The sequence below is a fragment of the Myxocyprinus asiaticus genome, chromosome 33 (genome assembly GCF_019703515.2).
Source record: "Myxocyprinus asiaticus isolate MX2 ecotype Aquarium Trade chromosome 33, UBuf_Myxa_2, whole genome shotgun sequence".
Lineage (NCBI taxonomy): Eukaryota > Metazoa > Chordata > Actinopteri > Cypriniformes > Catostomidae > Myxocyprinus > Myxocyprinus asiaticus.
The window spans coordinates 43,447,733-43,461,792 of NC_059376.1; the positions used below are offsets into that span (position 1 = coordinate 43,447,733).

At 38.9% G+C, this 14,060-nt stretch overlaps 1 protein-coding gene across 5 annotated transcripts in view; it reads right to left on the minus strand.

Moving 5' to 3' along the window:
• Positions 1-14,060, minus strand: part of LOC127423852 (E3 ubiquitin-protein ligase DTX1-like) — a 46,077-nt gene that overhangs the window by 6,622 nt on the left and 25,395 nt on the right. For 4 of the 5 annotated variants that reach the window (XM_051668502.1, XM_051668501.1, XM_051668498.1 and 1 more), the window contains exons 4-8: positions 7,877-7,938; positions 6,932-7,093; positions 3,982-4,043; positions 3,746-3,904; positions 1,221-1,382 (exon numbers count right to left, since the gene is read on the minus strand). In XM_051668502.1, coding sequence (XP_051524462.1) covers positions 1,221-1,382; positions 3,746-3,904; positions 3,982-4,043; positions 6,932-7,093; positions 7,877-7,938 — 607 coding nt within the window. The remainder of the gene's footprint in view (positions 1-1,220; positions 1,383-3,745; positions 3,905-3,981; positions 4,044-6,931; positions 7,094-7,876; positions 7,939-14,060) is intronic. The other variant, XM_051668503.1, reaches the window with a different exon arrangement.

Here is a 14,060-nt window from a genome sequence, read left to right on the forward strand (position 1 = left end):
AAAAATTCACTAAAGATATCTGAAAACAAAACACTGACAAAACTGTTGATAGATTTTTTACATACATTTACATAAAAAAGTCTTTTTTTACTTACTGTACCTTTCCATAAAGCATGTAAAAGGTACAGTACCAAAAATGCCATTGTAAGCGTCAGATAGAGGGTGAAAAATATCTGTGAAAAAGTAAAAAAGACTAACAGTGTATAAGAAAAAAACGCTTAAGTGTTGCTGTATTGGTGATGTACAGTGAAAAACAGAAGTCAAAAACAAAATTTGTATTGTTGTGACAGTGAGTGAGTGGGTGGATGATGCAGAATGTTGCTCTAGTATGCAAGTATATTACAAGTATGCAAGAACTAGTGACCCAGAATGAGCTGTGCCACTGTCCCCATTGAGCAGAAAGTCCCCATGCAACCACTACCTCTTTCAGATATGGTAAATCACAAACAATGACCATACAACACAAACCTACAGTTTACCTGCAAAAACAGCTTGACCTAGTAAAGATCTATCTATCTATCTATCTATCTATCTATATATATTGTTTTTAGATTTTAGTTGATGTTATGTATCTTTTAAACGTGTTAAACCCATGTTAGGTGTCAACCCTGTTACCATCTATCCCTTGCATAATGCAAGCTATTATTCCATAAAAAAGGGATATTTGTGTTTCTATATTAAAATTAGTTTTAAAGGGATAGTTCACCCAAAATGAAAATTTTGTCATCATTTAGTCAAACTCATGTAGTTCCAAACCCGAATGACTTTGTTTCTTCTACAGAACACAAAAGTAGATGTTAGGCAGAATGTGAGCCTCAGTCACCATTCACTTTCATTCAAAAAAAATTGTAATGAAAGTGAATCTGTCTAACATCTACGTTTGTGTTCCACAGAAGAAAAAGAAAGTCATATGGGTTTGGAACTACATGATGGTGAGTAGATGATGTCAGCATTTTCTTGTTGGGGGAAACTCGCCCAATAAATTCTCTTTCTAATCAGCACCAATTAACACGAGACTAGTAATGGCTACATTTCTGAAGGCATCATCATATCACAACATGTTAAAATATATCCATTTTGCTTAGGGTGGCACAAGTTGCACAGTGGAGTTTATTTACACTTAAAAATATTATATGTCTAACAGAATGTTTGAATTTATTTACAGATCGCCTTTACAAAATGGAAAAGGCACTTGTTTCAATAAATGACTCCTTGTATACCTGTATTCCAGCGGGAATGTCATAGACGATGCGTATAGTCTTGGTATCGGAGTATCCAGGTAAACAGTGAGGAATAATGTGGTATTCCATCTTCCCAGGAGGCTGTGTGCCTGTCTTCTCACCATAGATGGCCTTACAGGTGGGACACTGCAGACTGCCATCCTGAGAGACATTAAACCACAACACTTGAAGAAACTCAGTCGAACTCATAATATGCTTATAGATCAGTTCAGTGTCTTTAAAGGGAATTAAGAGGCTACTTGTCCTCACAAGCATGCATTTACAAACATATTTACTGTTATGATACACTACATTTTATTACTCAGTGCAATAAGTAATTTTAGTGTTTGCAAAGCAGCACTATATTAATGTTACTCAAACATTATATTTTTAGTCTTCGCAAATTTCTATATTATTTAATTTCTAATAATATTTTACATTTCTTAAAATTCTGGTTGGTTTCTCACTCAAAGCTATCGTATCGCTTCAGAAGACATGGAAATCACCACTTGAATTGTATGGATTCATTTTATGCTACATTTATGTGCTTTTTGAAGCTTTACATTTTGATCCCCATTGACTTGGATTGTGTGGAAAAATACAGGTTTGGAACAGCATAAGGGTGAGTAAATGATGAGATAACATACAGACTCAATCCTGTAAAACATCCATTTTATCAACTTTATAATTTTTTAAAGAAAGGAAGTCCCGCCTTACAGGTAAATGAGCCAATCACCTTTTTTGATACAGACATCGCCTGTCAATCAACTTGCTAACGTGTATGCACATTAGCTATACAAGCCGGGACAATTGTGTGTTTTAGTGTAATATGAGGTCAAGAAGCACAACTTATGATTCCAGTATTATCAAAATGTATTGCTGATTTGAAATACGTTCTTTGATCATAATCTTGACCATCCGTTTTGGAGATTTCGGTCTTTCCCCATTCAAGTAGATAGGAGCTGCACTGTCATGACTGGAAATAACCTCCCGAGAGCGTCCCAAAGATGACCGACAGTGGACTGACTTGCTAGAAAGACTTTGGAGCAACTTAAAGCAAATTAAAGGCCTTTTGCAGGTTTGTTTACATTTGAATTTTTGACAGATGTAGTGTGAATTAAAGAGCATTCCGTTGGCTCGTTTGAACATTCCGTCAATGTAAATCTTTGGGATTTTTCTGTTTTTGATCGTCCGCTATGCCCAAACCATAAGACTGATCAGTTAGAAAAGACAGAGCACACTTTTCCAGAACAGTCTGAAGGCCTGTGCCGAATTTGGTGGATGCAGCTTGAAAGCTGTACTAGGGGTTAGTGGTAGAAATTTTAGTCTCAGTTTTGGGATTTTGAAAATAAACTTGAACAATAACAGTATGTTGGCTTCGACAAGCCAAACTCAAAAATCTTGTGTTTGGTACCATACCATAAAAGCTGATCACACACTTTGTTTCAGAGCAAAGTTATTTTATTGTTTACATGTCAAGGAACTTCTAGCACAGGAAGGCACTTAATGAATTTGCACAGATTGTGATGAAAATATTTTAATGTCCATTAATAAAAGCAACAAGGCACTTGAGGTCGTGTTATATTGTAAATATAGTCACTCTGCTATGTGTCATGCTGAACAACATCCTTTAGCCATAACTGTATTCATAATATTGCAAAACATTTTGTAACTTACTGCTTAACCCTTGTGTGACCTTCGGGACATTATTGTCTTTTTCATTTTTGTTTTTTCGATCATTTTGGTGTTAATGCCAACGGCATACATTTTGCCAAAGGTGTGTATTTTTGGGGGGAATTTTGATATTTGAACCTCAGTTCCTATAATACATCTATAATACACTGTGTACACAAAATAGTTACACTCAGGACCTTCAGGACAAAAATGTCCCCATTGAAACCCATTAAAACTGCAATATTTGATCCCAGTGCCATTAAAGCATAAAATCATGAATTCTATGATATTATGCTTTCATTCCGGAGCCCTGGCTTCAAAATTTACATTTTTATATTTTCCACCAGATGGCGCCATTTTTCTCATGTTTAGCCTATGGAGCAAATACATGCTTTCCCCCTATTCTCTTTGCTGTATTATAGAGCACTGCAGGACACTTGAATAAATGATGCAGCTAAAATTGTGTGTGTGTGTGTGTGTTGGTATGGATGTCCAAGTGTGTTTTGTATGTGTGTATTGAGAAATGTGTGTGTGTGTGTGTGTGTGTGTGTGTAAAAAACAACAGTGGCATTATGTAAACAAACTGGCATTTAAAGGGTTAAAATCCTGAAAATGAATGAATATGTTGGATGAATAAGTTGGTTAAAAAAATTAACTCATTGAAAGTGGAAAATAATATTAATATATCATATTATAATGGCAGTTTTTTGACATGGACATTTTTGTCCTCGAAGGACCTCTGAGTAACTCTTTTTCATTGACGCACAAGGGTTAATTTAACCAAGACATGTACGTCAGGGTTCATTGGTTTAGTGTGTAATTCAGAGAGGCAGATGTCACTTTGTTCTTACTTTATTGCCGTTGCTGTACATGGCGATGAGACACAGAAGATGGTAAATGTGGCCACACTTGCCCAGCTTGCCGATCAGCTCCGACTTGATGCCTTTATAAGTCAGAACTCCATCATATCCGGATGCTGCGGCAAGTCTCTCCATACAGATGGTGCAGTCCTGATAGACATCAACAATGATTAACACTGTTACATGATGCTCATAACAATGTGCGTGCACAGTCTAAAGATAATCACCTCATCTGGAGCCGATTTGATTTTCTCTGTGTAGCGTTGGACCACATCCTCTGGGTTTTTACCTAATAATGGCACAACACAGATGCAAACGAATATTTAGATCCAAATCAAGAAGCCACCGATAACAACTGCAAAAATAATGTTTCCAAATAGGTTTCTCGAAAATTCACACAGCTTACAGATATCAATTGCTTTTATATTAAATTAATTATTCCTCTTCTCTCTAGAATACTTGATTGTGATTGGTCAAATCATTTTTGTATCATGATGCTAAACTGCACAAGTGATTACCTTGATAGCTGTGCTTGTTTCATTTATCACTACATGCTCTTTATCTTCTCACATAAAATCATTTACACTAAATCAATATTTTTATGCCATTTTATTGATTAATTAATGTATCTATTTATTTAATTTGAACCCTTAAGTAAAAATATTTTTTGCATTATTTTAACCCTAACCCTTATTTTTAAAAAGCATTTTAACACCAAAAAAGCATCACATCACTGACCCTAATTTCAGCAGTTTAAAATCTAGCAAACTTTTTATATTGCTATTTGTAAATTATTTAGTGTACATTTATAGCATTATACTTTCTATAAATGTACCCTAAAACAAGTTCACACACACACACACTTATACATACAGTATATACAGTATATATATATAAACAAGGAAATATTATTTACTTCATTTAGGAATTTTAACCTTTAAGGATATCTAAAGGAGGTTTTGTCTGTTTTAGCTGTCAAATTTAGTCCAAAGTATAGCTAAATACAGACACACACACTCTCAGTATCAACATTTATTTGAATGAATTAATGTTGAATAAATTATATATTTATATAGTGCTTTTCTGACACTACACTCAAAGCGCTATACACAGTGAACAGGGGACTCTCCTCAAACCGCATCAGTGTGCAGCATCCACCTGGATGATGTGACAGCAGCCATAGTGCACCAGTATGCTCACCACACACCAACTATTGGTGGAGAGGAGAGAGTAGAGTTATAGAGCCAATTAATGGATGGGGATAATTAAGAGGCCATGCTTAAAAAGGGCCAATTTGGCCAAGACACTGGGGTTACACCCCTACTCTTTACAAGAAGTGCCCTGGGATTTTTAATGACCATAGAGAGTCAGGACCTCAGTTTAACATCTCATCCAATGGACAGCACCTTTTTACAGTACAGTGTCCCCATCACTATATTTGGGCAAGAGGACCTACACAGGTGACTTAGTGCATTAGGCAAGCACCCCCTGCTGGCCTCCCTATTACCTCTTCCAGAAGCAACCTTAGTTTTCCCCATGAGGTCGCCCATCCAGGTCAGGCTCAACCCTGCTTAGCTCCAGTGGGCAGTCAGTCTTGAGCCACACGGTGCTATGGCTGCTGATTTCTGAAACTGTTTTATTCCAGTGACCAGTTCCATGTTTACCATGAACAAACACCTGCTGTCTGAGTTCTGAATGTTTTTTCATTAGTTCCTGAGGTTGTTAAATACACTATTGATTCCATTTTGCAGGAACAGCTGCATAAAGACAAATCTATATGGAGTGGTGGTGGCGTAGTGGACTAAAGCACTGAAGGGTGCAGGGTTAGTCTAAATGGGTTTGAGGTTACTCCAAAAGGGTGCAGGGTTACTTCAAAAGGGTGCGGGTTTACTTAAAAGGGTGCAAGGTTAATCTAAAAGGGTGCAGGGTTAGTCTAAATTGGTTCGAGGTTACTCCAAAAGGGTGCAGGTTTACGACAAAAGGGTGTAAGGTTACTCTAAAAGAGTGTGAGGTTACTTCAAAAGGGTGCAGGATTACTTCAAAAGGGTGAGAGTTACTCCAAAAGGGTTACGGGATTATTACAAAAGGGTGCAAGGTTACTCCAAAAAGGGGGTTGCACCAACTCCAAAAAGGGGCATCACTTCCACACAGGGAAAGGGTTAGGGGCCCTCTATGTCTGTGTTGGTGGTTTGGAGTGCCAGCCTATTTTTGGAGCTCTGCATGCAGCTTTATCCTTTTCTAAATAAATGATATTTGCTTTGATATTTTGTTATCTAATGCAATCGCATTCAGACATTTTTAAGTGTGACTTGAGTGTCCAAAAACGTCTTGGGGTCACTGTGCCCTAGGGATGTGCCCGAAGCCAAATACCTTATTCAGAAAGACACGAATAATGACTTCAAAATGAATAACAGATTCATCTGAATAATATACAAAATATTTGTATGACTGATTGTCAAAAAAGCACAAGGATAAAGCACCATTATAAATAAACTTATTCAAAATTACAATGAATTTATGAATCTGTGCAGCCAATATTTCTAAAAGGTAAACCTTATGAATGAAAATGCACACGTTGTGATTTGGATCAGATGGGCGCGGTCTCAACACCGTTTGTGGTCTCTGTTAATTGTGCATGTCTGGAGCTTGTCAAGTGTAACATTAACTAAGGTACGACATCATATACACTTTCCACTTCTTGAAATGTCTATGTTAATGTATCACACGATTTACAAGTGATTCCCGTGTATTTATTTATGGACTAAACCTGAACACAATGTTAAATTCCTGACCTGAAGTGATGATTTCACGTCAGAGCTCGTCTATCCGTCTCTTAAAGTTGACCACATTTATATTCACATCAGTGATTAAGGTAATTAACTGGTTAAGACTTTATTCCGAAAAAAGTTCCATAGAGTATTTGTCTATTAGGAATATTCCTCCTTATGTAAAACGAAGAAACTGAAACATGCTCCGTCTTTTTTCTTCTTCTTCTATAAACTGTGCTCAGTTTTTAAATGTTAAGTGTTCTTGAACTCTGGTCAGGTGCTATATACATTTATCATTATTATTATTATTATTAGGCTATTATTATGAAAAGGCATAACAGATACAGAAACAAATACAGATAATGGCTTCACCGCACACCCCTACTGTGCACTGTCTGTGTGCTCTCACCCTTACGAAGGTGTTTTTTCTTGGTCTTGCGGCAGATGCCATTGATTCCCGGCACGGGTTTCAGGTCACTCTTACTGACGGGTGGCGGATGCAGGATGGGTTTAGGAGCCCGGGTCAAACACACGGGGAGTCCCGCGGCACACATGAGGATACCTGTCATTCCTGTGTAAGAGAGAGAGAATGTTATAGTCTCTTGTTCTGTTTTACATGATTCTGTGATTCATTTTTGTCTTGTCTGACTTCACGGTAAGGAGAAGAATGGCATTAAGGCTGCATTTACACTGTCAACCAGTTCCGATTGTTTCACAGATATCTAGCACAGATCGGATCTTACACACGTGTTAACAGCAAAAACACCTAGACTTGCGTCCGACTGGCCTCGTATTTCTGACATTAATATCCGCTGAAACAGAATTCTCGCTTATATCTGTCCCTGTATGTGGCATGGGGGGGCGTGGTCATGTGTTGGTCTGCGGGAGAGGGAGAGCGGTAAGGAACATCCCCTGAGTTATGATTACTCAAACACCTGTCTCTGACGCTCTAGCGTGCCTTTTCAGGTCTCCCTTGGCCATCACTATAATCAGAGACAGGTGTTAGAGGACTCACAACCCAGGTGACGATCCTTACCGCTATCCTTCTCCCGCAGACCGACACATGACCACGCCCACCCATGCAACAATGTATAACAACGTTATTTTGGAAATGCGAGATGTCAAGAATTTGTGATTGTTTATCGATATTTCTAAAAACAATGGTATGCAAAATAATGGCATGTTCGTTGCAATCACGTTAATCACTCGTAGCTTGAACATTATACAAATGTTCTTCTTTTGTGTTCCACAGAAGAAGGAAAGACAAATGGGTTTAGAATAACATGAGGGTGAGTAAATGATGACAGAATTTTCATGTTTAGGTGAACTAAACTTGACTAGTCTTGATCATTACCTGCAAACGCCGGGTGGACCGGTCCAGACCCTGTGAGATTTTTCACAGGAAGTGCAGGCACCCTAAAAACACAGACACAAAAATGCACATCAGAGGGTCAGTGATCCATTTTAACACAAAAATAAGCTGCTCATGTGCATCCAATGACCAGAACCTGGATGTAATATTTCACACACGCGAGATGGAGCAAATCGAAACTAATCAATCCTACTCAAAACTCACACTTGTTTTTAAGTCAGTGGAAACTTCCGATCAAATCAAGTTCTGATTGGACCAATCAGCATCTGAGAATGATGATACATGTTAAAGCCAGCACAAACAAAACACTGATACTGTTATATTATCAGATACACCAAACATCAGATTACACACAATAAAGACCCCATGAAATCGAATTTGTTGTTTTGTCTTTCAGTCCATGTTAGTTTAGTTAGTTCGTTTTTAGGTCATCTATATATTAGTGGAAATATTTTTTAATGAATGATACAATACTGATAATTTTTGTGTTTAAGTGTCCGATAACCGATATGCATAACCGATTTTTAATACTTAAAATATATTGTGTCAACAAAGAATTCATTTAACTCATTTTAGTTGCAATATACACTTGTGCAAAGACCTTCACTTAATTCATATTTAAGACTGAAAGTCTTTTGTGTCTAACTTTATTGGAAAACCAGATATTAAAGAACCAATAACCAAATATCGGTTACAAGTATCGGTCAAAACGATTATTGGTCTATCTCTAATCTATATACAGTACTAGTGGACTGCTAAAAGTTGACAAAATTAAATTTTATCTGACATTTTTCACTATTCACTATTGATTCCAGCTATTGGATGACTTTTGCAGGAACGACTGCACAAAGACAAATCTATTAATACCACATTAAACAGATCTATGGGAACATTGTTCAGTGTGTTTTATGCATATACAGGTGCATCTCAATAAATTAGAATGTCGTGGAAAAGTTCATTTATTTCAGTAATTCAACTCAAATTGTGAAACTCATGTATTAAATAAATTCAATGCACACAGACTGAAGTAGTTTAAGTCTTTGGTTCTTTTAATTGTGATGACTTTGGCTCACATTTAACAAAAACCCACCAATTCACTATCTCAAAAAATTAGAATACATCATAAGACCAATAAAAAAAACATTTTTAGTGAATTGTTGGCCTTCTGGAAAGTATGTTCATTTACTGTATATGTACTCAATACTTGGTAGGGGCTCCTTTTGCTTTAATTACTGCCTTAATTCGGCGTGGCATGGAGGTGATCAGTTTGTGGCACTGCTGAGGTGGTATGGAAGCCCAGGTTTCTTTGACAGTAGCCTTCAGCTCATCTGCATTTTTTGGTCTCTTGTTTCTCATTTTCCTCTTGACAATACCCCATAGATTCTCTATGGGGTTCAGGTCTGGTGAGTTTGCTGGCCAGTCAAGCACACCAACACCATGGTCATTTAACCAACTTTTGGTGCTTTTGGCAGTGTGGGCAGGTGCCAAATCCTGCTGGAAAATGAAATCAGCATCTTTCAAAAGCTGGTCAGCAGAAGGAAGCATGAAGTGCTCCAAAATTTCTTGGTAAACGGGTGCAGTGACTTTGGTTTTCAAAAAACACAATGGACCAACACCAGCAGATGACATTGCACCCCAAATCATCACAGACTGTGGAAACTTAACACTGGACTTCAAGCAACTTGGGCTATGAGCTTCTCCACCCTTCCTCCAGACTCTAGGACCTTGGTTTCCAAATGAAATACAAAACTTGCTCTCATCTGAAAAGAGGACTTTGGACCACTGGGCAACAGTCCAGTTCTTCTTCTCCTTAGCCCAGGTAAGACGCCTCTGACGTTGTCTGTGGTTCAGGAGTGGCTTAACAAGAGGAATACGACAACTGTAGCCAAATTCCTTGACATGTCTGTGTGTGGTGGCTCTTGAAGCCTTGACCCCAGCCTCAGTCCATTCCTTGTGAAGTTCACCCAAATTCTTGAATCGATTTTGCTTGACAATCATAAGGCTGCAGTTCTCTCGGTTGGTTGTGCATCTTTTTCTTCCACACTTTTTCCTTCCACTCAACTTTCTGTTAACATGCTTGGATACAGCACTCTGTGAACAGCCAGCTTCTTTGGCAATGAATGTTTGTGGCTTACCCTCCTTGTGAAGGGTGTCAATAATTGTCTTCTGGACAACTGTCAGATCAGCAGTCTTCCCCATGATTGTGTAGCCTAGTGAACCAAACTGAGAGACCATTTTGAAGGCTCAGGAAACCTTTGCAGGTGTTTTGAGTTGATTAGCTGATTGGCATGTCACCATATTCTAATTTTTTGAGATAGTGAATTGGTGGGTTTTTGTTAAATGTGAGCCAAAATCATCACAATTAAAAGAACCAAAGACTTAAACTACTTCAATCTGTGTGCATTGAATTTATTTAATACATGAGTTTCACAATTTGAGTTGAATTACTGAAATAAATGAACTTTTCCACGACATTCTAATTTATTGAGATGCACCTGTAGATTAGAGATTGACAGATATTTTTAACCGATATTTACACTGTCCACTTAAACGGTTATCGGTTCTTTAATATCGGGTTTACCAAACAAGTTAGACTCAAAAGACTTTCAATCTTAAACATTAAGTGAGGGTCTTTGCACGAGTGTATATTGCAACTAAAATGAGTTAAATGAATTCTTTGTAGACACAATATTAGTTTATGCACAATATTACCAGTAGTTTTGTGAAAATATTTATGACATCATCTTGAACTAAGGCATCTTTTTATGGCATTAAAATGTTTTTCGGAGGCTGGCTAAAGCAAATTCAATGACATTCATCTCGCGTTCAGAGCGTCATCGGTGCTTAATATGCTTCTCATCTGACACACGCATCTGTGTTTCATGTGAGCATCGCATGTGCTTTCTCTGGAGCATGCAAGTGCAGCAGGATTCTCAATATTTACAGGCGACTCAATTATTTTTGACCCAGGAACACCCCCCCCCCCCAAATCTCCACAGAATGGGATGACTCCCAAACAAGTCAGAAAAAGAAGAGGAGCTTGTTATTAAAAAAGCTGCATCATCTGTGGTGTAGGTTCACAAAAGCCAACACAGAGCACAAAAATTGAATCTGCAAACTGTGTCACATGAAGACAATCACTCGTAATACAAGCAATCTGTTAAAAATGAAGCACACAAAATAATATTATGAAAGCCAAAAAATGCACTTTGCATTAATTCGGTCATATACTATATATATATATATACACCGATCAGCTGTAACATTAAAACCACCTGCCGAATATTGTGTAGGTCCCCCTCATGCCACCAAAACAGCGCCAACCTGCATCTCAGAACAGCATTCAGAGATTATATTCTTCTCAGCACAATTGTATAGAGTGGTTATCTGAGTTACCGTAGACTTTATCAGTTCAAACCAGTCTGGCCATTCTCTGTTGATCTCTCTCATCAACAAGACGTTTCCATCCACAGAACTGCCGCTCACTGGATGTTTTTTGTTTTTGGCATCATTCGGAGTAAATTCTAGAGACTGTTGTGTGTGAAAATCCCAGAAATACTCAAACCAGCCCGTCTGGCACCAACAATCATGCCATGCTCCAAAATCACTGAGATCACATTTTTCCCCATTCTGATGGTTGATGTGAACATTAACTGAAGCTCCTGACCCGTATCTGCATGATCTGCACTGCTGCCATACAATTGGCTGATTAGATAATCGCATGGGTGATTGTTGGTGCGAGCGCGAAGTGAAAGTGTGAGCGCGAGGCAATTGCCTGTGTTCCGCGACTGCGTATAACGTGCCAGTAAAGGCAGCCGGTGGAGTTTCTGGTGCCCCCCTAGGGAGCTGGTGCGGCGTTACTGATTACCGGCTAACAGAAATCCTGCTGTTGTCTACAAGGTTCGGTCACAGTGTCTCTGTTTGATAGTGCACTAGCCAATGCAGAAGCTGGAGACATTGCTGGAACCCTGCAGGTAATCTACACTGTCCCATTTAATCCCACAGGTTACAATTGTGACCAGTGTCTAAAAGGAGTTTTTGATGTATTCTGCAGAGAGTTGTCAATTGTAAATGACAGTGCAGACTTTTTTGCATGAGTGGTGCAAATAGTCACATGACCAGAGCTATTTAATTGCCATGTGCTCCTGGAAAGATTATGTCTGTCAAAATGCCTAAAAAGAAGCGAATTAATCCTGTCATAATACACTTACAACTACCATATTTTGTACATAAGTTGTGTTGAGTTCATTTTCTGTTGTTCAGCTCTGTTGGTGGGGTAGGTTTTGTGTGGATGACTTAAAAATACATCTGGATGAAGCATATTTTGTCCACTCATGTTTATAAAGATATTGCGATTAATCGCGATTAACTAAAAAACAAAAGAGAGAGAGAAAAGCAATTAATCGCGATTAAATATTTTAATCGTTTGACAGCCCTAATTGTAATGTTAGTACTTAGTAGTTAAAGACACTGTAAAAGTTGGGGAAAGGAGGAGGCGGGAACTGGATCAACATTCAACAACACTTTAATTATAACACAACATCAAACTGAACTGGAACATAATAACACACGTCGACGACACACACAGCTCCGTGTGTGTGTCTCTCTCTCTCTCTCTCTCTCTGGCATCCCCAACTCCTCTTATCTCTCTCCTGCTGATTGAGCTACTCAGCGCCAGGCGTGCACCATCACGGCCCGGCCACGCCCTCCTCCTCATCACAGACACCTAATACAAATTGGGACTCAAACATTTAATAGCCTGAAGTGTTTAAACTAAGGTGAGGTATGATATTACACAAATCAACCATAGTTTTCACCAAAATGCCACAGTTACTAAATGTATTGTTACTTAACTAGATAACTAGATCAAAAAGAGTAATGTCAGTGCAAAACTTGCCCCCACAATGCCAGGATGTTATGAGTGGATGCTAGGTGTTACTATGCAGTTGTAAACATGTTGACGTGTTGCTTTGTTTAAATGTGTGCGACCATTGGCGTCGCCAGGTCATTTTTCCAGGGCTTCAGCCCCGAATGTTTTGACTGTAGCCCCGAATGTAATTTTAAATGTAAGCTACGCAATAATATTGCTACATTTTGTTTGAAGTTCATGTGACATGACACCCCCCTCCCTCGCTCCCGCTAAGTCCCGAACCTCCTCAAGTCCTAGAAACGCCCCTGTGTGTGACTCTGGGGCCTGGGTAGCTCAGCAAGTAAAGACACTGACTATCACACCTGGAGCCGTAAGTTTGAATCCAGGGTGTGCTGAGTGATTCCAGCCAGGTCTCCTAAGCAACTAAATTGTCCCAGTTGCTAGAGAGGGTAGAGTCACATGGGGTAACCTCCTCGTGGTCACTATAATGTGGTTCTCACTCTCGATGGGGCGCGTGGTGAGTTGTGCGTGGATGCCGCGGAGAATAGCGTGAAGCCTCCACACGTGCTGTAACACCACATAGCGCGCTCAACAAGTCACGTGATAAGATGCGCAGATTGACGGTCTCAGACGTGGAGGCAACTGAGATTCGTCCTCCGCCACCCGGACTGAGGCGAGTCACTACGTCACCACGAGGACTTAGAGCGCATTGGGAATTGGGCATGCCAGTTGGGGGGAAAAGGAGAGAAAAAAATAAAAAATGTGTGTGACTCTGCCCTCTGGTGGTGGTGGTAAAATCAGACTGTATGAGTGCAATAGAACAGTCATCTGTCTTTACACAGAATTAACGAAGAGAAAGAGTGCAGAGCAGAATAAGTGTGTGTGTGTGTGTGTGTGTGTGTGTATGTGTGTGTGTGCAGTATTACTAACAACATTTTTCTCAAAAACAAATGCCATTTTTTGGCATGTTTCTATGGACCATTTTCACATATCCGGGTTTGGAATGCAGAAGTAAAACAACAGAAGGGTAAACTTCTATAGTGGTGAAAGAGAGACCACAGCAAATATAATTTTTTCTTACCTGTTTACTCCAACAGCAAAAGAAAAAAATTATTACACTGTTATGCTATCGAAGCTTTCCAGAAGAAGACACAAATAGAGAGTGGTGAATTACAGTAGTCAGAAGAGAGAAGGAAGCCAAAACTTCTGTTACTCTCTCAGCAGCTGTGTTAGAAATCTCATCACAGCTATGGGAGCTTGTTTTAGGGTAACTTTATACAAAGTATAATGCTATAA